Source organism: Bos taurus, chromosome 18 (genome assembly GCF_002263795.3).
Source record: "Bos taurus isolate L1 Dominette 01449 registration number 42190680 breed Hereford chromosome 18, ARS-UCD2.0, whole genome shotgun sequence".
Taxonomy (NCBI): Eukaryota; Metazoa; Chordata; class Mammalia; order Artiodactyla; family Bovidae; genus Bos; species Bos taurus.
The window spans coordinates 8376044-8402257 of record NC_037345.1 but is presented as its reverse complement, the minus strand read 5'-3'; the positions used below and the strand labels follow the sequence as shown (position 1 = coordinate 8402257).

Here is a 26214-nt window from a genome sequence, read left to right as displayed (position 1 = left end):
GAGAGAGACATACTGGAGTATTTACAAATGGAATGATACAGAGTCTGGGGTTTCCATTAGAATTTGCCAGCAAAGAAATGAAGGAGGAGGGAAGGGAAGGGAGACACATGGGTGTGGGGATGGAAGAGGGATGAAATCAAGGTGGCAAAACGTTCATAATCCTGTAATCTGAGTGATGGGTCCACGGGAGTTTATGATTCCAGCCTGTCTACTTTTGCGTATGTTTGAGATGCTTTACAATACAAAGTATTTTTTAAAGCAAATGAGCTGAATATCCTTATGAATCTAAGGCTGCCCTTAAGAAGTCTATTAAAAAAAAAAAAAAAAAAGGGGACGTCCCTGGCAGTCCAGTGGTTAGGACTTTACCTTCTGACACACAGGGTGAGGGTCCAATCCCTGGTCAGGGAGTTAAGATCCCACGTGCCTCAGGGCCCAAAAATACAAAATTCAAACCAGTTGCAGTATTGTAAAAATTCAATAAAGGCTTTTAAAATCTTTAAAAACAACTGAAGAGAATAAAAGTACGTGAAACTCCAGTGATTAGAAATAACATTTTTGAATAGACAACGTGACTATGTATGTACACACACACCCACACATACAAAGATCAACACCATCTTCTCTGAACCCCATAATTCTGAGAGGTAGGGCTCTCATCCCATTCAAAGAGGAGGAAAGCGGGGCACAGACAGGTCGAACCACCTGCCCAAGGTCACACAGCCCGTGACAGGACAGCAGGCTTCTCTCACTCTAGCTGGCGTCTCCGCTGAGGCACTCCTGACACGCAGGGCTGGGGAACTCCTTGCTGCGGGAATGGGGCGGACGTGGGGTGTGGTCGCCTCACAACAGCCCTGGGCTCCCCACACTAGATGCCAGGAGCCCTGACTTGAGTGTGCAGCGCCTGCCCGGACGGCCCCATAAAAAACCACTGCCCGACATGAACTCCTACTCAGACTCCAGCTCGGGGCCCACATGCAAACACCCTAACAGACGTCCACGGGTCACCTGTTTGAGGACAGCATTCTGCCTTATCCCTCAGAGGACCCCCAGGCTCGTCCACCTGAGTCCCATCCTCCCGGAGCCAGGGATGGCTTCCCGTGGAAGGGCCCCCCGAGACAAGCCGGAGTTGGGGAGCAGAAGCCAGCAGGTGAGGGCCCCGCCCGCCCCGCAGTATCCCCATCAACCCCTCCTCCATCTGCGCCCGGGGAAGGGGCTGCTGCGAGGCCAGCCTCATTCCAGAGCCTCAGCCCCCAGGCGCCGCTGGGCAGGGAGACGATTCCTGTTTCCTGATGGCAGGTGCCGACAAGGCAACAAACTGCGGGCACAGCACCCCCCGCCCACCCAGCGCCCCCGCCCTGCTATCCCCTCACCTGCTGTTCATGCAAGAGAAACCGCTGAAAGTCGTGCAGGTGGACAGCAGAGGCGTCTGGCCGGTCGGTGTTGCTGCCCTCGGGGAAAGAGATGGTGTTTAGAGGGGGCAGTCAGCAGTCAGGAGGTGGTCCCCGCCAGCAGACACCCGGGCACCTGGGCACCCAGCTGAGCCCCCCACCGGTGCCCCATGGGGTCAGGTGTGGGCTGGCCGACAGGAAGACAAAGTCACCCAGATGACACCCCTGACCCAGGAGGATGCAAAGAGGGGCCCTGACACCACAACCCAGGAGAATCAGGCGCTGGAATCCACACCCAGCTGCCCCTAGCTGGTCCCACAGGGGCAGGGAGGACGGGCAGGACAGCAGAGGCCAGGGTGGGGCTGGCCGTGGAGTGCATTTAGCGGGTGGCAACGCTGGAGAAGTGACCCCAGAGCCTGCTCTGAGGCAGGAGAGGGGCCTGGATGAAGCCCCGACTCTGGGCGGGCAGGGAGAACCTGCTGGAATATGCAAGACCAGGGCCAGGGAGTGAGTGGAGGGCCTCTGCTGGGAGAATCTTCCGCCTGAGACAGGGAATCCTTCAGCCTGAGAAAAGGGAGATTCCTCCTTGGCCAGCAGGCTGCTGGCCTCCTGGAAAGGGTGCTCAACTGGACCAAGAACCTCGCTGGTCCAAGCAACCGTGAGGGCTACAAGAGGTACGTCCTGTAAAACAGGGCTCTCCGGGGAAACGCATACTTTTCCCTGAGCATCTGCAGTGTGGGTGGGAGGGTGTTTTTTTTTTTAAATACCGGAGATAAAACATGCTTTAAGTTTTCTCCCTTTACTAAACACTCAGGGTCCAAAAGTCTACTGTCTCTGAGTGTATTTCCAACCTTCTTTCTTAACAGCCTCATGGTCCAACACTGATCTTTTCAGTAAAACACTGCAAACAAATCAGATCCATTTAGATGGATGAATACTTTGGAGTTTTCAGGGTTTCTGGTTTAGAACTCAACAGAGGAACAATTGCCAGGGCATCTTCATCAATGAGGGCTGCTTCCGAAAAGCAGGCCCAGGCCAGCAGGCCACAAATCACATTCTAGGTGCTGTTAACGCCACAGGAAACCTTTCTCCCAGGGAGACAGGCTTGGGAGACACAGCTCACTACAGACCTCCCACCTGGGGAATCAGGAAGTTCAGTAAAGGGCCTCACAAGTCCTGCAGCACTTACGTTTCAGCCATCATACCATCACCACTATTTATGAGCCTTGCCACGCACCACATAAAACACTTTATGTGCTTCGACTCATTTTAATTCGGTTCAACCTGCTTAACCAGGACGTCCTGAAGCAAGCAGGCTTCTCGACAGGACCTTCTGGGCCATCCTCCCAACACTCCACAAACCCTGCTGCTGTGCACATTTATTCGTGGCATTGGATTGACTGGAGTCCGTGACTCAATGGACGTGAGTTCGAGCAAGCTCTGGGAGCTGGTGATGGACAGGGAAGCCTGGCGTGCTGCAGTCCACAGGGTCGCAAAGAGTCAGACTCAACTGAGCAACTGAACTGAACTGAGTGTCAGGATAGTCAGTTCCCCAACAAGGGGACCCCGTCTCTGTGGAGACCAGTGCCTGCCAGAGAGGTGACCCCCTGGAGGTCAGGGGGCCGGGCTGGGAGGACCCACAAGGGCGCCATGCCTGGCACAGCCGCCCAGAACTACAACCCAGCAAAGGTGCCTCACCCCAAGAGGAACACGGAAGAATCCTTTTTGAATTCGTCAAGGATCTGAAACAGAAAATAGAACACACACACAAAACAAGAAAATTAGACACGTCAAGACAACGAAAATAAACAGAGTTTTTGTTAAAAAATTACCATGGTCATTTACGTGCCTTGTAAATATTCAAATATTTACATCTTGACACAAAAGGTGGAAGTCTTCCTCGCCTCTTTCACAGCCTGATTCCTGAGAAGCAATCACTCATAATAATTTGGCAGTTCTCCACCTTGAGTTCATTTTACGGATATTCCATTAGTTATATCTTATCAAATTATATCTTATCATCTTATGTTACATCTATGTCTTCCAACTTTTTTGCTGTTGTTTCACGCTTTAGCTATTACTTAGCAACTTCAAATCACCCTGCCTCACTACTTTGAAAACCCACACTGCATTCCATGTCTGTCCTTCAACTTTTTGCTCATCGATCCAGCGTTACACAGAATGTTCCCATGTATCTGTCTTCGCCCACTTGTGCCAGCGTTTCCGCGGGGTGGATTCCTGGGTGGGAAAGCACCTGGACACAGGGTGTGCACATCACTGTTCACAGATTCACCAGAGTCCTCTCTAAACAGGTGTCCTGACTGGCACGCCCAGCAGAAAATACACACCCCTTTCTGCACCCTCACAGCTACATTTCCAATCCTTAATATTTCAATGGGCTCATTGCTCATCCTTGAATTCAAGAGAAAGAAAAATATCGGGAGCTCTAGTCCAAGGCTTCATGGCCTGCTTGTACTGCAGCTGTTGATGAGGGGCAGCGAGCCCCTCCACCAAGGAGGAGCGGGGACACCCCCGCCCCCAGCCGCCACTGCACCAGCTCCCTGGCCAGCCATCTTACACACACATGGGCATGGATGCACAAACACCCACATGCCACATACATGCATGCACACCCACACTGCGTCCATTTCCAGTTAGGCAGCATGACTGGAACAGTCTCTAACGCCACTGTGATTGGATCAGCACTGGAGTAATTCAGGACACAGATGCAGCTCCCGGCAGGTTATAAATGCTAACAATTTAAAACGACTCCTGCCCTCGATGCCCTCGTCGTCTTGCCAAACAGCCTGTGCTCCAGGATGACATGTGGAAAATCAGTGTTCTAGAAAAGGTAGCCACTGGCCCCTGGGAAGCCTCAGGAGGTCTGCAGAAGTCTGTGAGTGTACTTTTTTTTTTTTCCTTTTCCTGGAAAGATGGTCCGTAGCTTTAATTAGCATCTCAAAGAGGTAGGTCACCAAAAAAGGTTAGGAGTCACTCTTTTAGAAAGACTTAGAAGGACTTCCTTACACGTACATGTCATTTACAGCAGCGGTCCCCAACCTTTTTGGCACCAGGGAGCGGTTTTGTGAAAGACGATTCTTCCGAGGACTGGGGAGGGGAGCCGGTTCCGGGATGATTCAAGCACATCACACTCATTGTGCACTCTACTTCTATTACTACTGTACCAGCTCCACCTCAGATCATCAGGCATCAGACCCCGGAGGCTGGGGAATCCCTGATTTAGAGCATGGCTATTTTTTTTTCTTTAAGGAGGAAGGATTTTAGGGAGGGCATGCTGTTTGCCATCTGGACTCATTCGGCCCTTACATTGCTGGGTCAACTGGGGCGTAAGGCCAGATCCTCTCAAACCCAAACCCCGAGACTGGATTCCCCACATCTGGAGGAAGGCCACCTGTGACTCCCCTCCGAGTGTTTCCACTTCACGTGGTCCTTACTTAAAGCCAGCCCCTTCCTCGCCACGCAGTGAAGTGGAGAAAAAGCTCCACTCCATTCCAGCCACACGGGGAGCCAGGATGAAGGACGGGGGCCTCTACTTCAGAGGTGACTCCAGAGCCAGCAAAGACCGGGAGACACACCCCAGCTTCCCGGTCCCTCTGCCTGCTTTCTGTCTCGTCACCCCACTTTCTGAACCCCAGAAGCCTGTGCACAGAGGCAGAACATTTTTGTAGGAACCAGCCCCTTGGGGTACAGAGAAAGGACCAGACTGAAAGCAAAGGGGTTTGTTACACTATTATCTCTGCCTGTCTATGTTTGAAATTTCCCTTAACACAAAAGTTTAAAAACTTAAAAAGTATCAATGGGAGGGGCTTCCCAGCGGCCCAAATGGCAAAGAATCTGGCTGCAATAACCCAAATTCCATCTCTAGGTTGAATCGGGAAAATCCCCTGGAGGAGGGAATGGCAACCCACTCCAGTATTCTTGCCTGGAGAATTCCATGGACAGAGGAGCCTGGGGTCACAAAGAGTTGGACACGACTGAACAACTAACACACACACCCCCCAATGGGGACCACTGACGGTCCAGTGGCCAAGACTCACTGCAGGGCCCACGTTCCATCCCTGGTCAGGGAGCTAGATCCTGCACGTCGCAACTAAGACCCAGCAGAGCTACATAAACAGTAAGGTTTTTTTTTCTCTCTTTTTTTAATTTTATTTTTAAACTTTACAATATTGTATTAGTTTTGCCAAACATCAAAATGAATCCGCCACAGGTATACCCGTGCTCCCCATCTTGAACCCTCCTCCCTCCTCCCTCCCCATACCCTCCCTCTGGGTCGTCCCAGTGCACCAGCCCCAAGCATCCAGTATCGTGCATCGAACCTGGACTGGCGACTCGTTTCATACATGATATTATACATGTTTCAATGCTATTCTCCCAAATCTCCCCACCCTCTCCCTCTCTCACAGAGTCCATAAGACTGATCTATACATCAGTGTCTCTTTTGCTGTCTCGTACACAGGGTTATTGTTACCATCTTTCTAAATTCCATATATATGTGTTAGTATACTATATTGGTGTTTTTCTTTCTGGCTTACTTCACTCTGTATAATAGGTTCCAGTTTCATCCACCTCATTAGAACTGATTCAAATGTGTTCTTTTTAATGGCTGAGTAATACTCCATTGTGTATATGTACCACAGCTTTCTTATCCATTCATCTGCTGATGGTCAACCACTTGTAAAACAATGAAACTAGAACACTTTCTAACACCATACACAAAAATAAACTCAAAATGGATTAAAGATCTCAACGTAAGACCAGAAACTATAAAACTCCTAGAGGAGAACATAGGCAAAACACTCTCTGACATACATGACAGCAGGATCCTCTATGACCCACCTCCCAGAATATTGGAAAGAAAAGCAAAAATAAACAAATGGGACCTAATTAAACTTAAAAGCTTCTGCACAACAAAGGAAACTATTAGCAAGGTGAAAAGGCAGCCTTCAGAATGGGAGAAAATAATAGCAAATGAAGCAACTGACAAACAACTAATCTCAAAAATATACAAGCAACTCCTACAGCTCAACTCCAGAAAAATAAATGACCCAATCAAAAAATGGGCCAAAGAACTAAATAGACATTTCTCCAAAGAAGACATACAGATGGCTAACAAACGCATGAAAAGATGCTCAACATCACTCATTATCAGAGAAATGCAAATCAAAACCACTATGAGGTACCATTTCACACCAGTCAGAATGGCTGCGATCCAAACGTCTACAAGCAATAAATGCCGGAGAGGGTGTGGAGAAAAGGGAACCCTCTTACACTGTTGGTGGGAATGCAAACTAGTACAGTCACTATGGAGAACAGTGTGGAGATTCCTTAAAAAACTGGAAATAGAACTGCCTTGTGATCCAGCAATCCTACTGCTGGGCATACACACTGAGGAAACCAAAAGGGAAAGAGACACATGTACCCCAATGTTCATCGCAGCACTGTTTATAATAGCCAGGACATGGAAGCAACAGTAAGTATTTTTAAAATAGTAAAAAATAAAAAGAAGTATCAGTGGGTGGGCAGTGAAGCTGAGCAAAGGAGAACTGAAGCTCTAGCTCTGCAGTAGCCACCTGACCTCCAGCAAGTGACCTCGCTGAGTGTCAGCATCTTCGGTCCATAAAATGAGGATTATAAGAGTTCCTATCCTTCAGGGTCTTGAGGAGAATTAAATCCATGTAAGACATATAGCACAGTGCCCGACATAGAGTTTACACTTAGCAAATGTTAGTTGTGATCTTTATTCGTAACACCATTATTACAACCTAGTCTGAGATATATCCCTCTCCCAAGGGAGGACATACATGAAATTTTAAGTTCTTATTCTCCTGCTGCTGCCAAACTTTTGGAAGCTTCGAGGCTTGAGTGCAGCAATGTAAGGAGGTAGTTAGACAGGAGGAGGAACTGGCAACTTCAAGTTGGAAACCTATAGCTACTGATAAGCAAGACTCCACTCCCTGGACTTAAGTCTGGGAATCACCAACCATCATGAACCGCTCTGTCACCCCAAGGACCCCAAGAAAACCAGCTGAACCCCTAAGAGCACCAAGGTAACACTTTTCTCTGCCCTGAGCTTCCAGCGAGGCACTCGGGAAGTAAATGATATGCTGACAGCTGGAAAGTGAAACTGAAATTCTTTGCAACCCCTTCTACTATCCAGTCCACGGGATTCTCCAGGCCAGAATACTGGAGTGGGCAGCCTTTCCCTTCCCCGGGGGATCATCCCAACCCAGGGATGGAACCCAGGTCTCCCACATTGCAGGCGGATTCTTTACCAGCCGAGCCGCAAGGGAAGCCTGCTGACAGTTGGGGGAGAGGCATTTACATACACAAGAGCAGCGAGGCTTCTCAAGTGGACCAGTAACTATCTATAGAGCCTGGGGCTTTGTTAATCAAATTCCAAGTCACTGAATTAAAACATGCAGTGGCCAGACAGGACAGTTATAGCTGCCAATGAAAGAGAGAAGAGGCTGTTGACCCCAAAAGTCTTAGGGACCAGGGAGGTGACCCTGGCCCCTAAATTAGTAAAGAGAGCTGCTGCATGGGGGTGGGAGGCAGGGCTAGGACAAACCAGAAAGCATTCTTCCTTCCACTCACAGGTTGCCAAATATAGCCAGAACGTGATATTTTTTTCCCAAGAGAAGCAAAAAATCTGGATATTAATGAGAAATCTTCCAAGTTTTAAATACAGGCAATTCATTTAAAAAAACATTTAGTTTATGGCCATACCACCGTGAACACGCCTGATTGCATCTGATCTCAGAAGCTAAGCAGAGTCGGACCTGGTTAGTACTGGGATGGAAAAAACATTTAAACCACTAGGCTAAGTACCAACCGAATGCCAGCTGAACGTGGTATTCTGGCCACCAGGGGTAACCTCTGATAGGTACAGACATTTCCCAAAAAATACTGGCCATCTAGGACTCATGGACTATGCAGAAATTTGACTTAAATTTCTCTCCCTTCTCCCTCTCAAACATACAAACATTCGCTTTAAAAAGAACCACAGTGAAAAGTTCTCTTATGTGGAATTTGATCACGGTGGAGACTATCAGTGGGTGGCCTGTACTGGCAGGTACGACAGCTTTTATGCAAAAACGTATTCCTAAGCGTTGCCTGCCTTCCATCTGATGAGACAGCAGCTTGAAATGTCACGGCAAATGATAAGTACTGTTTTTTTGCAACTGCTTATCTTGAGTGAATCAACTTTTTCTCAGTCCTGGTCAACTGCCTAAGACAGCAATTGTCATTATTCTGGACTTCGTTTATATACTATTATCACAACATTTTCATTGCTCTCAAGAACTGATTATAAATGAAAATTGCAGATTTAAATCTAAAAAGTGTTTTGATCAGCTTTTAGGCAGCAGAATTGTCTTAATTAAGGTTTCATATAAAAAAGAAGAGGGGGTTGGATAGTTTAAAAAGTTGTATAACTGATGACCTAATTTAATACTTTCATTTTATAGAGGAGGTTGAGTGACTGAGCAAGACGGCTTCCCCCCAAACCACCTGGGGGCTGGAATTTAACTCTTTCAACTCCCAAAGTCCACCATTTCTTTCTACTCTACTTGGCAAACCAAGCACTAACTACTACATGGGTAAAAAAGTGAACACACTGCAACTCAGTCTTTTACTCTATACAGTCATGTATTTTCCCCCAATCTGGGCAGACAAAAATGCTTCTTCCATTTCTCTGCCTCAGATACGTCGAAGTCCCACAGCCAGTGGTCGCCTATCAAGAGGTGTGGCCCTGCGGCCATCTTCCCCAGAGCCCGGTGGTGTGAGACTCATCACCCCCACTGCACGGATAGGAAGACTGAGGCCGGAGGGGTCAGTGGCTGGCCCGAGATCACACAGAGTCCTACCCATTCTCTGCTCCGGACCCACCTCGGCCGCCTGCAGAACCCTGTCCCAACAGCAGCGGCCACCCGCAGGCACAGCGCTCCGTGCACTGCACCAGCACCTCCCTTTTTATGTCTTATGCTTAATGGGACTTTTTTTTTTTCATTGCAAAAGTAGCGTGCTTCTTGGAACAAGCTGAAGAAAACTGAGGGATGCAAAGAAAAATTTAATTATCTTGCCGGTACATTTTCCCAAATCCCTCCAGGACATGCAGAAAATCAACATTAAGTGTGAGGTGTGTGTACTCTTCTCCTTGTTCATAAAAGCACATGCAAACGTATACAGGAGGATTACTGTTTGTTACCCAAAAGTCAGACCTGGCTCCTCATTTCTGCTGCTGGTTTTCCTCACAAAATACCATCAACAGCCCTCCAGAAGGACAGAAACCCAATGAACTCAGGCTTCTTAATCAGCTGCAGCGTCCCATCGTATGGCTGGACCATAACTGACCCGGCTGTTACTCTCCTGAGGGGCATTCGGATGGCTCCCAGGTATTTGGCCAGCATGAGTAATGCTGCAATGAGCGGCCTGGTGATACATCCCTAGGCCTCAGTGCTCTCATTTCTCTCAAACAGAGCCCCCAGATGCCACTGTCAGGTCAAAATGCAGGCACATCCTTATTTTAAAATAGCACATTATTGTAATCAAAAACATTCTCATTATGGGAACAACACTGTAAAAAGAACAACACAGACACACATAATCCCTCTACCCAGAGGTAGTTAACTATTAATATTTTGGTAAATTTCCTTCTAGAACAAGTTGACACAGTAGAGTTAGCTGAACCTTTTTACTTTAACAGTCTCAGACTGAATTCCAATCAGACTGACAGGCACTCACATTCCCACCAAGAAGGTAGGAGATGGTCATTTCCCCACCCTGTCCCCTCAACTCTATCCTATTCAAGACCTTTGCCCATCTAACAGATGAAAACAGGGCGTCACTGTCATTCCCACTGTATATTTCCTGGACTAGAAGGGAGACTGAACGCTTCTCATGGGTCTCTTAGGAACGGGACAGACTTCGAAACCCAGGGGAAACAGAAGCATCAGCTGATCGTTTGCTTAGGAATCGTCTTACCCGTAAAGATGGCCGACGGGCACAGGAAAAGATGCTCCACATCGCTAATCATCAGGGGAATGTCAATCAAAAGCAGAGTGAGGTATCACCTCAGACTTGTCAGAATGGCCATCATCAAAGAGAACACGAATGACAAGTGCTGGCAAGGATGTGGGGAAAAGGAAACCCTCAGATGCTGTTGGTGGGAATATAAACCGACCCAGCCACTGTGGAAAACAGTATGGAGGTTTCTCAAAAAAACTAACCACAGAGTTACCACATGACCCACCATATCCACTCCTGGGCATATATATCCAAAAGGAGCAACAGCACTAATTAAAAGAGATACATGAGCCCAGTGTTCACAGCAGCATTATTAATAACTGGCAAGATACAGAAGCAACCTAAATGTCCGTCAACTGACGGATGGATAAAGATGTGATACACACACACACACACACACAATGGAATACTACTCAGCCATAAAAAGAATGAAATATTGCATTATTTCTTTGAAATACTGCCATATCCAACATGGATGAACTTAGAGAGTATCACGCTAAGTAAGATAAGTCAGAGAAAGACAAACACCGTATGATATCATTCACACGTGGAACCTAAATAACCATAAATGGAGTATAACCTTTAAAAAGTGCATACCTGTAATTTATATAACATTATACATCAACTATACTTCAATTTAAAAAAATAAGGTCAAACAAGACTATCAAAACCTTCAAAAAATGAATGGGGAAAAGGAGAATCATCTTACCGATTTTTGCTGTTCAAACATAAGTTTTTTATAGAAGAGATGGAACTGTTCAAAGCTGAGTTCATCTTTGTGTGCGCCTATTTCCTGTAAATATAAAAAAAAAAAGTGACCACACAATTTTTGGTGTCCACCACAAGAATGCCTCCTCCCTGTTCACAGAAATAGCCGGCTCTGCTACAACATTGGCTAAACGCAAACTTGCATTCCTCTTAACCCAACGTCTCTGCTTGGAGAACATACCCACCAGAGACCCCAGGTAAGATCCTTCAACTCCCCAAAAGGCAAGGGTCTCAGCCAGAATTCCAACAGGCATAATGCAGAACCCCTCCTTTTGGGGCAGGACACACTTTCAAATCTAGACATACTTATAGGGTATGTACACACAGGTCATTTTTAAAAGCACAGCTTCCCAGGTGGCTCAAATGGTAAAGAATCTGCCTGCAATGCAAGAGACCCAGGTTTGATCCCTAGGTAGAAAAGATCCCCTGGAGAAGGGAACAGCAACCCACTCCAGCATTCTTGCCTGGAGAATTCCACAGACAGAGGGGTCTGGCAGACTACAGTCCATGGGGTCGCAAAGAGTCAGACATGACCGAGTGACTTTCACTGTACTTTAAGAAAATGTACCGAGCCTTTAGAGTTAATAGAGCTCAATTCCAGTCAAGGCTTGTCTCCTGAATTGCTTCATGGCTTCCCCAGTAGCTCAGTTGGTAAAGAATCCGCCTGCAATGCAGGACACCCCGGTTCAATTCCTGGGTCGGGAAGATCTGCTAGAGAAGGAATAGGCTACTTATTCTAGTATTCTTGGGCTTCCATTGTAGCTCAGCTAGTAAAGAATCCACCAGCAATGTAGGAGACATGGGTTCGATCCTGGGTTGGGAAGATTACCCGGAGAAGGGAAAGGCTACCCACACCAGTATTCTGGCCTGGAGAATTCCATGGACTATATAGTCCATGGGGTCACAAAGAGTTGGACACGACTGAGCGGCTTTCGCTTCACTTTGTCCCAATTCACTTAGCTCTCTCAGAACTTCAGTTTCTTCCTCTGTAAAATGGGAGAACCGCCACTACCCTACTAGGACTTCCCTGAAACCATACCAGGTAACATTCACGTAGAACCTGCTTGGTAAAGGCATGATAAGGGACAAAATCCCAATTACGGGGTGGCCAGTGGTAAATGCTTCTCCCATCTCTCCTCTCTCAATCCCCACCCTTCTCTGGTTTTGCCTTCTTGGACTAGTTGAAATGATGGGGGTAGGCCAAAAGATGGCCAGATATGCCATAAAATGGGTTAACTCTTCTGGGAATTCATGGGTACAAAATGAATGAGCTTTCCTAAGCTGAGGAATCCTGTGACATGGCCCCGAGAGCCTCCAACTGGGACTGCTGGGATGGACTCCTGTTGGGGTCCTTGACAAGAGTCCGGACCTCTGTGAAGGCCAGAAAGGATGCCCAGGGGTCATCTCCATCCTACACCCTTCAGAAGAGCCCCACCCGACCTACGCTATCTGCTCACTCATGGAACAACCTGCCCCAGATCTACCAACAGCCCTAGGTACACAGGAACAGAAATGAAATGATGGCGGAAGGAGGGATGGAAGGAAGGATGGGTGGGTGGAGGGTGGGCTGGAGGGGCGAAGGGCAGAGAAGAGCCAACTCCGACAGCTCCACTGTCAGGGCCTGCACACAAAATGCCACCTCCCTGGCAACCTACATAAGGAATCGTTCATAATATTTTCCAAATGAAACACATGTGTTCATATTATTAAAAGAAAAACAGGCTGTGGGTTGGTGAGGGAAAAGGAAAGTTAGACTGATGGAAAAATTCCGAGCCAAGCAGCTCGGTAAACATGGTCTTCCTGGATGACATCCTCTGTCGGGATGGAGAACGTGGGCCTAAGATCTTCACATGATCCCTCGGTCCGGACTAAGACGGATGAGTCTGGAGGCGGAGGGCTTTCCTGAGCACACCATGCAACAGTGCTTGAAGGCGTGCGGTGGCTTCATGGGGAGGCAAGCATAACCCCAGGTTCACAAAATCGCCAGGCTGAGCCATGAAACTTACCAGGAACTTATCTTTGAGGAACTTGGCACTGCTCACTTTGAAGTTGACCAGGGGCAAGATGGTCTTCAATTCCCGGAGGCTGATGCTGCAAAAGAGAGGGACCCCCAGCTCCATCAGCCTCGAGGGGTTTCAACAGTGGAAGGTCTGGCTACTCTCACCATCTCCCACCTCAACGAGAAGACCTGCCACCAGATCTGAGCAACTGGGGACAGAGAGCCTGAGGTCAAGGTGGGGGTGACACCCCGTGTGCAAGGATGGTCCCCATCGTCAGGGGATTGGCCTTGGATGTGGGTCATGTAGGAGATGCACAGAGTGGGCAGAAACATTGCAGATGACCTTGGTAGACAGGAAATGTCACCGGGGTTCAAACCAAGAGGAGGTCACTGAAGCCCAGAGATGAGGAAGGGAAAGAGGCAACCTTATCTGAACACCTACTATGTGCCAGGCTGCCCTGGGTACCTCCAAGGAATGATGTCACCTTGCCCCTCAGTACACTCAACCCTCAGGATTCAGAACAGGCAATGAGGGTGGGGGCCTGGACACTCAAGATCAGAGCTGCTCTAAAGACCTTAGAAGGCAGATATCGTTATCACCAATATCACAAGTCCATCCTAAAGGAAATCAACCCTGAATATTCACTGGAAGGACTGATGCTGAAGCTCCAATACTTTGGCCACCTGATGCAAAGAGCTGACTCACTGGAAAAGACCTTCATGCTGGGAAAGATTGAAGGCAAGACAAGGAAGGGGACAACAGAGGATGAGATGGTTGGATGGCATCACTGACTCGATGGACATGAGTTTGAACAAACTCCGGAAGATAGTGAAGGACCGGGAAGCCTGGCGTGCTGCCGTCTGTGGGGTAGCAAAGAGTTGGACATGACTTAGGAGACTGAACAAGAACAACCATTATTATTCTGCATTCCAGGTGAAGAAACTGGGGATCAGAGAGGTTTGGTGCTGGCATGTGGGAGATAAGACTGCAGAGGAGCTGGCCTCTGGGTCTGCCTGTAAGCGCTGCATTTAACTGTCTCCCAGGGAATGGCAGGAACAGAGACTGGGGAGGAGGTGGTCGAGGGCATGCGTTCCAGACTCTTGTGGCTGCAGAGCCGAGTGCCCAGCAGAGCAAGCAAGGGTGGTCCTGGGGAGCCTCTGGCTGTGGCCAAAGAAAACTGTGCAGCGTTCTCAGAGACGTCAGACCAGACAGGGGCTGTGCACGGCCAGGAAGGAAGTCTGCCCAGGCTGTGGGCAGACAGCGGCCCCGCTACCCCCACCCCGTCTACTCGCACAGAAGGAAGCGGCACGTCCCAGCCAGCAGCCACCCCGGGAGACGGCCAAGCGGCCTCCTGGCCCCACCCCCAGCATCCTTGCCTCTCATCTAACGGCCTCCCTGACGCCAGAGACCATCATGTGCCCGGTGCGCCCCTATGCCGCCTGCTCCCGGAGCTGGCACCCAGGGCTTCCCCCAAGAGATGGCGAGAGCCACACAAAGTCCCCAGTGGGCCAGGCGGGGCTAGCCGGGCAGAGAAGTGAGCAGACTAGCTGAGACCCCTTTCCCACCTTGCCCTGGGGTGTCCACGAAGAGCCTGCTGGAGTGGGGTGAAGGGAGAGGAGGTGGAGGGGCTGCTGGTGCTGCAAAATGAGGCAGGGTGAGGGTTTAGCCAAGACGGTGACCCCGGGGGCTCATCCAGGACCAGGGAAGAGGACAGAGTCCCCTACAGAACCCAGAACTTCCAGGCAGAAACAGGGCCAAGAGATCCTCCCATAACAGGGAACAGAGAGACTGGGGAGCCGGGAGTCAGGGCAGCTGTTGGGGGGCAAGGGAAGCAAACACAGCCTCCAGGGGCATGAGAATCTGAGCACTGGGACATCTGATCCCGCCTGCTCCAATGGGCCCCCTCAGAGCAGAACAGGTGAGCCTCCAGGGAAAGGTGGGGCCTGAAGAGCTCCTCGGGGCTCCCGTGCAGGGACCTCTCCCTCCCTCCCTGTCCTGGGCGTGTGGTCAGGCCCCACCTGACCCCCAGCCAGGACTGGCACTCGGATTCCCAGCCACTGGAGGGCAGGAAGCTAGCAGCTCCCAACTTCACCCCTCTCCCCGTCCGGGACTTGTCTTCAAAGAAAGGGAGGGCTTCGGCCACCGTCACGTCCTGCCCTCTGGCCTCCATCTGGGGCAGTTCTGCAGGGCCATCCTGGAGCTCCACTGGGGGCCAACTGAGGCTGTGGTTGTGATGGCATACAAGCCCAACAATTCCCTGGCCTTCACTTCCATGGGTGCGGGTCCCCTACACATTCCATAAGCTTCCTGCACACAAACCCACATCTCACGTTGTTTCCTGAAGGCTCAGCCTGTGAAGCGGGCTAGGAACTGGGGCGATTCCTTTGGGGAGAGATGGCAAAAAACGATTCCTCGCCCTAGAGTCAATAAACAATCAGGGCCCCTCCCACTGTCAGGCTGGCCTGGTCCCAGATCCCACCACACTGTACCCCGGGGGTTGATGGCCCCAGAAAACTTCCCTGCCACCCTGAGGCTGATTACCAACAGGCCCACCATCCCTGGCTTATTGTAACAATGGTGGCTCAACCAGTAAAGAACCTGCCTGCCACGCAGGAGACCCGGTCTGGATCCCTGTCAGGAAGATCCCTGGAGAAGGAAATGGCAACCCACTCCAGAATTCTTGCCTGGAGAATCCCATGGACAGAGGAGCCTGGCAGGCGACAGTCCATGGGACCGCAAGAGTGGGACACGACTGAGCCACCTCCACACTCACCATCGCAAGCCAGGCACTGGCCAAGCACTTTTCACGTACTAACCCACTGAATCCTCACAACAACCCCAAGAGGTAGAAACTAGGATCTCTTTCACAAATTAGGAGACTGAGGCACAGGGAAATTGAGCAATTTACCCAAACTCATCAACCAGTAAGTGTGAAGAGCTGAGATTCAAACCTTAGTGCTGCCCAACAGAATGTTCTCAGTGTTGCAAATGTTCTAGATCGGAGCTGTCCAAGGCAAGTAGGGTGACCGAGGAATTGGATTTTTTAAATTTTATTTAATTGTAATCAATTTAGATTTAAATAGTGACATGTGGACAGTGCAGCTCTAGAAGCCTGCTCCTCTAAGTAGGGTCCCTGGACCGGCAGTATCAAAGTCAGCTGGGAATCTGCTGGAAATGAAAATCTGTGATCCCCACCCAGACAGAGAAAAGCAGAGTTTCTGTGGGGCAGGCACAGCCCCCTCCAGGCTGTCCGTAGTGCTGGAGCCAGGACTGCTGATCACAGGGAACCTATTTGCCTTCCTATTGAAGACAGAACCGGACTACACACCTGTGAGCCTGCCCCTTCCGCATCCCGAAGGCCCGGGTGAGCAAGAACAGGAAGTGCACTTATGCAAAGTCAGGGTTACAGGCCAAGGGGCAAGGGCAAGGTGGGAAAGAAACATCCACAACCCTCAGGGCTGCTGGCCCCACCGCAGGACCCTCCAATGAGCCCCACCCTGAGGAGGAATGCAATTCCAGCGGCCGTCCCAGAAGGTCCAGGGGCTCTCAAGGGGTATTTTGACAGGAGAAGTTTTCACCTAAAGCAATGACCTTAGAAACCTAATTCCCAGATAAGAGGCAACTAAACTCCACGGATTCAAAAAGAGGGAGTTTCTAGAAATCTGGCCAGGATGAATGTTAAAACATTTCTGCCTTTGACCCAATCTCCCCAGGCCTGGAGATGTCATAAGGAAAGCTCCCAAAGGGGGAATGATCTAGTTGTCTGATGTTACACAAAGGAATGAAAAGGGAGGGCCTTTCGTTTCATCTGACCAACCAGCCAGACCCCTGACCTCAAGGAGCCCCTTCAACGTGAACAGCAGCAACGAGGACGAAATTCTCAGAAAGCAGACGGGACCGCGGAGCCTGGCACTCAGGCCAGAATCCCACAATGACCCCAGAAGTGCTGCTCTTGAGGGGCACTTCCTACCACCTCGTACATCCACTGTGAAACACGAGACACAAACCAAATGACAAACGAAAGCCAACTTTTCAAGCGAGATATCAAATCCCATTGGTTGAATTATAATGTAGGCATTGATACTGGTCTGAAAAGAGTTACAAGGAAATGTAAACATGTTTATGATTTAAGGGGAGGTGAAAAAACAGTTTGACCCCCCTTTCACATGGGCTGGACTTAGTGACTGATTCCCAGAAAACAGAGTGGGGGTGAGTGGGGGGCAGGGGGGCAGGAAGGGGGTGGAGGTCATTGCAAAGGAGAGGTCTGGAAGACACCACTTTGGCCAGATGGTCAAGATTTCCATCACCCTCGACAGACCACGTGAGAGCAGACACCCCTTGACTGAGGTGAAGGGATAGACCTTCACCTCCAGGACGCTCACCTCCATGAGCGCTTCCCAAACACAACCTCAGGTTCCCCTGAACTCCAGCCTACCCATGACGAAAATGCCAGATCGCCACAGATGGAGGGGCATGCTACAGAGTGCCCGAGACCTACTCCTCCAGACTGTCAAGGTCGGGACTTCTCCAGTGGTCCTGGGGCTAAGACGCCACACTCGCAATGCAGGGGGCCTGGGCTGGATCCCGGTTGGGGAACTAGATCCCACATGCTGCAACTAAGAGATCACATGCTGCAACTAGAAGAAAAGAAAAGATTCTGCACACAGCAATGAAGACCATGTTAGGTGCAGATCGTGGAGCATCACTCAGCCTTAAAAAGGAAGGCAGTTCTGACACCCGCTATAGTTAACATACCTGATCCACGAAGACATCACACTAAGTAAAATAAGCCGGTCACAAACACAGCATCCTTCACTCAGAGGTGGTACCCGTAGGAGGCAGATTCACAGAGACAGAAGGAAGAATAGAGGTTGCCAAGCGGCTGCAGCGGGGGAATGGGGGAATGGTTTGATGGGTAGAGAGTTTCAGTTTTGCAAGATGAGAAGAGCTCTGGAGACAGACGTTTTTGGCAGCATGGCAACGTGAATGCACAGAAATGTACCCTGAAATCGTGAGTTTTATGTTACATAGTTCATCACAATGAATGAGTAATTTTCAGTCACAGGAAGTCACGGCAGGAAGAGATTTCTGCCTTTTACCAGCTTAGTGATCAATAAGCCACGGCTCACTGGCTGGGTTGCTCTGTTCAAATGACAACCTCTCGTGGCCTCAGCATCCTCATTAAATGGCCCAGGGGATGCCTAGCTGCTCAGTCTGCCAGCATTCGTTCCATAACCTCTCCCCAACTTACTAAGTCCAGAGGGCTCTCAGAACAGCGGCTGCCGCAAAGCCGCTTCTCAGCAAATGCCAGCTGCTGCCATCTGGCCCCTCGAAAGGTTGAAAACACACGTTCAGGCCAAGGAAAACCTGGGAGCGGGCACTGCCGAGCCGGCCCTCCCCGCCCAGAGGACGCTTTGCCCCGCTGCTGTGCCTTTGTTTTCCTCCAGGAAACGCGATTAACGTGGGCGACAGGAAAGGAGGGGGAACTGGCAAGAGTCAAGAGCCCTTTCACGGGCACCTTGGTCAAAGCCCCTTTGGAAAAGCTCCCTCAGGGCCGCACAGAGCCACGTGAAAGGTGGGATTTTCCACGTGTCGACAGAGCAGCAGGACTCAGCCCACAGGGAGGGAGGGAGGGATGTCGGGGTGGGGCAAGGACAGGGAACAGGGAACAAGGCATCACGGCCAGAGACAGACTCGCTCCCTGCCGAAGGTTCTGAAAAGCACTTCTCAATGAACGACTTTTAAGAATCGTTCCGAGCAGAGAAAGCCGGGCTTCCGTTTCTTGACAACACAAGACGGAGAGCAGACTCTGGAACCAGACCGATGATGCCATAAACCCCACCTCGTGGAGACAGGGCCCTGGTGGGCTCCCTCCCTCCGCCCTGTGCCAACCTCAGCTCTGAATCACCGGGCAGCCAGAGAAGGGAAATGGTCATGGGAGGCTCCACCCTGAGGCTGAAGGAGCCCAGTGTGTACAAAGGCCCCCTCGTTTGATCTGCCTCTGAAACACCAGGCCCAAGCCCAGGGTGTGGGACCACAGAGGATGCTGGCAGGAGAGGAGGAGGAAGAGGAGGAGGAGGGAGGGAGGGAAAGGCAGATGGAAAGACATAGAGATGCTGGCTGACCTAACAGCAGCAGTTAACTCTCCACCTCTTCCTGGATACACCATTTGCAAATCACTCCTCGGGGCATGTGTACAAGAGACCACTTGAAATTGACAAGTGATGGGTGACACTGGCCTGACACCAAAATGCCTTAAAGATGGAAAGCCTTTCAGCAACAAGCTGGGTAGGGACTTCCTTGGTGGTCCAGGGGTTAACACCCTGCACTTTCAATGTTGGGGGTGTGGGTTCAATCACTGGTGGGGAATTAGCTCCTATGTGCTGTGCAATACAAGGGGAGCATTGCAAGGGTTCCTTGTTGCCTCGTGTATGAAGCTGACATCTCTTAATGGAGAATGGAAGGAAGGAAAGACATTTAAAAATGCTGAAAGAGGTCTGATGTGAGGCTAAAACGATACAGTGATTGTCAAGTGCTGAGGATGGTGCCTGCCATGCTAGGTGCTCCATAAATGGGTTTTATCATTACGTTATTAACAGGAACTGGATCATAACCTAAAAAAAAAAATTGATGAGAGGATGTTCAACCTCTCCCTTAAATAAAGAAATGCAAATTTAAGCCAAAAACCCACTGCTGCTTCTCACCCATCAGGTTAATGAAGGTCGAAGTCTGGTGAGACACGGTGAAGAAGATGCTCTGAACTTCTACCACCTCTCTCAGACTGTCAGACCCAGTGACGCCTGGCTTCTGGAATTCCTCTTGTGGGAACTTATCCTGTTCGTGTCTGTGTCCCACACATTTACAAAAAAGGAGGCCCAGGGACTTCTCTGGTGGTCCAGTAGCTAAGACTGCACAGTCCCAATGAAGGGGGCGCAGGTTCGATTCCTGGTCAGGGAACTAGATCCCACGTGCTGCAGCTAAGAGCCTGCATGCCACAGCTAAAGACCCCGCCTGCGCCACGAAGATGGGAGATCCTGCAGACCTCACCTGAGACCCGGCCCCGCCAAAGAAACAAATAATAATAATAATTAACAATAACATTTTTTAAAAGGGAGACCTAAAGGTTTTCATAGCTTTATAATAAAGAAACAACCTGATGTTCATCGAGAAGGAACTGGTTTCCCATCAATATGGCAATTACATCACGTCTATCCAAGGAGCAATCACATTTGTTCCAAAAGTGTGTGGCATAGAGCCTTGTATGTGCCGAGAAGGAACCGCTCCAAGACGTGCTGTTAAGCGAACCAGTCAGGGACACTGAATTACAGGCTGTCACATCGCCTGCCTCGTGTTCACCCAGCTCTTGGAAGCATCGCCCCCGAACTGGGTTTACTTCCTGATGGTCAATCTCCACCACAAAGGACGGGCGAGCACCATGGGGATCCTGTTTCTCCCCAGGACACAGAAGAACCTCAAACGCGAAGGCCTAAGTGACGTGGTCCGAGTGCTCTACATAGCAGAAAAGTCCTCCCCGCAGATGGGGTGGCACTGTCCCCTGCAATGAGACCCCACATGGGTGGAGATTTTTATCACCACAACCCACACCACTGAGCACTGCGTCCGCCGCCTTGTTAAGTCAAATCTGATTTCACGAGGACCTTTCCACAGCACAGAACTCACTCCGACCCCCCTGGCATATTTCAAGAAAGAATGAGATGATCCAAAATGATCGGGAGGAAACCACAAAAATGCGAGTGAATCTTACCTGTTTCTCCTGGTTTGATCCACAGAATAAATCTGCTTTCTCAGCCAGCTGGGAAGAGAAACGAGACAGAGAGAGAGAGAGTTACAAAATCAGAAAGCTAGACTCACAAGTCCAAAGGAATTTCTGTAGGATGGGACACAGAGCCTGGAAGTGAAAAGGAAGGTCTTCCCACTTTCTAACACCAGCAACCTGGGAAGCAGCAGCTTCTCTGTGTGGGTGAAATGTCGCCCGGCCGAGCCAAGCAGCCCCGTGGACTCACAGAGGCTGGATTCTTTAAATCCCTCTGGTGCTCTCTGTTAACCTCCCAAAAAGCTGGTAAGACAAACGGTCGAGATCAGAGGGCTCCAGTTCGCTGGATGGACAGCAATTCATACACGAGTCCCACCCCATACCCATGACACTGACAGACAGTCTTGAGAAGGCCCTCGTCAAGCAAGGAGGAAAATCCCAGACCTCGAGCCGAGGTCCTCCCATCAGTCAGCTTAATCTCCTCTTAAATCCTCTGAGAATTAAGCCTCAGGCCCTCCCCTTAGACCCGACACCAGGACAAGTTTCTGTCTCAATCCCAGTGCACTTCTCACCCAGGAAGAACAAGGCCCAAGGAGATGGGAGGCTCTTCTGGAAGATGTTGGAGTGTCCACAGCCACTACTGGACACCTACTGCATACAGGGCACTCCAGGAGCCTCCAAGATGAAATGTCTCCTTTTCCTTTCTTTCGCCATACCGGCTAGAGGGAGCAGAACAGTCGCCCGAGTGAGTGAATACGGAGAGAAACAGGCAAAACCATTACCTCTCGATGATGGTGGGGGTGGACGCGCTCATCACTTCCTGGTGTAAGATCTTCAGGCCAGACAGCCACTTAGCGGCATCCTCCTTCGAGTCGGCTGGAGACAGGAGGGGCCAGAAATGCTGTGTCACTCCCTGGGAAGATCTCTGCTTGGAGTCTCCCTCCCCACACAGACCACGGGGATGGGAGGAACCTGTGTTGGTTCCTGGGACCTGCTTTTTGCCCACGGTGAGCCTCCTACAGCAGGAGTGACAAGCCGGTAGAGCTTTAGCTTTCGTCCTATACTAACGAACAAGAGGCAGAACTCAGGACAACTTGGACTACAATCCTGAGAGCCCTCGGCACCTCCCTTGTTTCCCGTCAAGGCCAGAGAGAGGGCCACCAAGTAGGCGAGGCTGCTGCCTGTAAGGGAAGCAGCAATGAGTGGTGGGTAAGAGCTTGGCATCAACCCCAAGGCCCACTGTAGTGTTTCAGGGCTGTGTGATGTTCAGCTGGTTACTCAACCTCCCTGTGCCTCATTTCCTCATCATAAAATGCAGCTGGCAATGCAAACGCCTGGTCCCGCTATTAAACATCTTTTCACACCGCCAGGGGCCTTGTTAGTCTGGAGAGAGCATGCTGAGGTCTCTGCTCTCATTCTTCCCGGCAGATGAAGAGAAAGGTATGGCTAGGAAGGCTGAAGGAAAGAAGCCGGGATCCACCCATCAAGCTGGCGTCCTGGGCTCCACATCTTGCTTGGGCTTTCACGGCCTCCCTACCAAGAAGAGCATCCAGGCCTCAGCCTGCAGCCGGGCGAAGTGGACAAAGCTCTGAAGGTTCAGGGTCATGGACGCCTCTCTCCTGCCGTCTCTGCCTCCTGCCACACCCCTCCATCAGACATTCACCCATCACCTCCCACATCTGGCTTACTATTTCCCTCCTCCAAGCCTGGCACATGCAATGCTCTCTCCCTGGACCATCCTCTCTCTTTCCTCACAACTCCTACTGATGCCTCAAAACCCAGTTTAAAAAGTCACCTCCCCAGCAAAGCCTTCCAGGGAGTTACGTACCATGTATTCCTCCAGCACGCTGTATTACGTTTGGACTTCGGCTCCTATCAGAGAGAACTCTAAGTTCCTGTCCACATGTGTGTCTCCCCAAGTAGACTGTGAGCTCCTTAAAGGTGACAACTGGGTCTTATGTCTCATTACAGCCCCACGGACATCTAGCACAACCCAGAACAGAGCATATGCTCAACAGATGCCTGATGAAAGCATGAATGAGCAATTAAACCAATGAGAGTCATCGGGCCTGAAATTAAAAGTCCCTAATGCTACTCAGCTTCCACAGTTTCCACTCACTTTGGTTTACTTTTAATGCTATTTATTTTCTCCCTTGTCTACCATGATTTTATATCAAGTTCTAAGTCAAGAAATTCTGGGGTTAGACCTGAAGGTAGCTATAAGCTTCTGCCCCTGAGCCAAGCGCCTGAGCTTTTTCAGTTCTTCTCCCAGCCAAAGGCCCCTTTGACTTTCTGGCGGATTCACGAGGAGGACCAGACATCGCACCTCCAGACCGTGTCTATGTGTGTGCACTGCGTGTGTGCATGTATGCATGTATGAGACAGAAGGTTTCAGGATCGTTCCTTCAGATCAGCTAAGCCGAGTAAATCGTGCAGGCCACGCTCGGCTGGACAAAAAAATGTAACCTGCCTTCAGTTCTCAGCACAGCATGAGCCAAACGGGCCCTTAACGTAATCCTTTCAACCTCTCCACGAGGTCAGCACGAGGATGAACTGGGTCCTGTTTTACAGCTGAGCAAACTGTAGCTCAGAGAGGTGGAGTAGCTTACTCAAAGCCACACAGCTAGAAAGAGGCAGGGTCAGGGATTCGAAATCGGGATGCCCCAAACACGCATTAGCAGGGGGGCAGGGGTGGGCATCCCGCTGGAGCGCTCTCTTGGAAGCTTGGAAGGAAGCCGAGGCGCGGGGCGGGGACGCGCACGGCGGGCGCCCACCTGCCAGGCTGAGCGTGCTGAGGATAAACTGGGAGCCATACAGGACGGTGAAGCAGCATTCTTCCTTCTGGCGGACCGCTTTCGCGCGCTCGAAATCCTTGGAGCTCTTCCCCGGCCGGATCTCCTTTATCTCCATGATGTCCACTGAAGGAAAAGCAACAGCAGCCGGTCAGAAGCTGGACGTCACCCCATCTGAAGCTGCCGCCACGTGCCTGCACCCCAGAGACACCCCGCCCGGCTCTTCACTGTCCAGAGTGAAGACAAGCTCGACCAGCCCCGAGGCCCTGCCCGTTCACAGCTTTATGTGCAAATAATGAAATGCGTGTGGTTCTCAGGCACTCGGTGCTGGGAGAGCTGTCGTGCAGCAATGCTGAGAGTCGCTCAGTCGCGTCTGACTCTTGGCAACCCTATGGACTGTAGTGTAGCCCGCCAGGCTCCTCTGTCCATGGGATTCTTCAGGCAAGAATACTGCAGTGGGTTGCCATTCCCTTCTCCAGGGGATCTCCCTGACCCAGGGATTGAACCCAGGTCTCCCACACTGCAGGCAGATTCTTTACTGTCTGAGTCACTGGGGAAGCCCTAGATGACAGAAAAAGAGGAAATTCATCCTCCCTAGAACCCCAGCCATAGGACTCCGACCTTCTCCTGGGCAAAGGTCAGGACGGTCCCTGACTCAAAGGTGAGCCCCTCCCCTCACAGGATGGCCGTTTGTTGCATGAGGGACCCTGCTCCTATCTCAGGAGGTCCAGTGAACTAAGGAGTGTCACAAAGAGACAAGTCCATCGATCCCTTCCTCCTTTTCTTCTGTCAGAAAAGTACCTTTTCCTGGGATGGACCCACTTCACACGCCTGAGATGAAGATGGTCCACCCCCCTCCCACCACAACAGGCCAAAGGAGGGGCCCAGGGGCCCAGAAATGACCAAGGCATCCCACCTCGTGGTCAGGATTCAGGGAGGAGCACACGGCCTAAGCTGGGCCCGTCAGCATCCTCCCAGGGCTTGCTTGGCCAAAGCCATTCATCACATTTCTCCTGCTGCTGCTGCAGGCTGAGGAAACATGAGTCGAGGGGTAGCAGGGTCCGTGCTGCTGGGCACACGGAAGGCAAAATGACTCAGCCCTGATGCACTATCAAACTCCTGGGTCCGTTTGGGCTTGAAGCCTCTTCTGCATTGGAATACGCTATCTATGTGACCTAATCAATTCTTTTTAGCTTTGGTTAGTGGGAAATTTCTGTCGCATGCAACCATAAGAATCCTGGGACATATACCTCTGTTATTGCACTGAACAGAGAAACAGCAAAGAGAGGTATTTCTAGAAATGAGAGGGTAGGAAGGAGACCTCAGCTTTGACCTGGAGTCCAAGAAGCAAACAGACCCAAGTGAACCAGGGCATTTTAGAGTCAGAGTTGAAGTAGCAGTAAAGGTTCAAAGCTGTTCACACATAACAGTGAAATGAGACATGTGTGTGCTCAGTCATGTTCAACTCTTTGTGACCCCGTGGACTACAGCCCACCAGGCTCCTCTGTCCATGGGATTCTCCACTCAAGAATACTAAAGTGGGTTGCCATTTCCTCCTCCAGGGGATCATCCCGACCCAGGGATCAAACCTGAATCTCTTGCATCTCCTGCATTGGTAGGTGGATTTTCTACAGAATCTCTGCAGTATCTCTACAGTATCTCTGCAGAAGAGGCGAGATACTTAAATTAGAGGAGGAAGGGGTGGAATGAACTAAAGGCTTTCCACTGTCTTACCATGGATCTAGCCAGACTGAAAACAGTTTGGAGGACAAGAGTCATGAAGTAAAGTGAAAAAACTTTAAATAAACAGCATTTATTCTGCACTCTGTGTGTGGTGGTGGTGGTTATACAAGTCTATACATGTGATAAAATTCCTTAAAACTCTTCAAACAAACCAAAACTGAGTCCACATAAAAAAATGATGAAAACTCATTATGGCCTGACCACTCAGCCATAAAACAGAACAAAATTATACCATTTGCAGCAACTTGGATGCAACTAGAGATTAGCACAGTAAGTGGAGTAAATCAGAAAGAGAGAGAGAAATACTACATGGCATCACTCACATGGGCTTTCTCGGTAACTCAGTGGTAGAGCGTCCACCAGCTACGCAGGAGACACTGCACAGTTTGATCCCCGGGCTGGGAAGATCCCCTGGAGGAGGAAATGGCAACCCACTCCAGGATTCTTGCCTGGGAAATCCCATGGACAGAAGAGCCTGGCGGACTACAGTCCAGGAGGGCTGCAAAGAGTCAGACACGACTGAGCGACGGAGCACGCGCACATCACATACATGTGAAATCTAAAATACGACACAAAGGAACCTCTCTATGAAACAGAATCAGAATCAGGGACACGAGAGAACAGACTGGGTTGCCAAAGGAGCAGGGTGTGAGAGAGAGCTGCACTGGGAGCCTGGGGTTAGCAGATGCAAACTGGTAACA

At 50.2% G+C, this 26214-nt stretch overlaps 1 protein-coding gene across 1 annotated transcript in view; it reads right to left on the bottom strand.

The window, feature by feature from the left end:
• Positions 1 to 26214, bottom strand: part of PLCG2 (phospholipase C gamma 2) — a 157073-nt gene that overhangs the window by 65687 nt on the left and 65172 nt on the right. Inside the window, exons 4-10 of the mRNA XM_059877664.1 lie at positions 23753 to 23896; positions 21761 to 21854; positions 20970 to 21017; positions 13211 to 13295; positions 11146 to 11229; positions 3087 to 3130; positions 1371 to 1443 (exon numbers count right to left, since the gene is read on the bottom strand). Coding sequence (XP_059733647.1) covers positions 1371 to 1443; positions 3087 to 3130; positions 11146 to 11229; positions 13211 to 13295; positions 20970 to 21017; positions 21761 to 21854; positions 23753 to 23896 — 572 coding nt within the window. The remainder of the gene's footprint in view (positions 1 to 1370; positions 1444 to 3086; positions 3131 to 11145; positions 11230 to 13210; positions 13296 to 20969; positions 21018 to 21760; positions 21855 to 23752; positions 23897 to 26214) is intronic.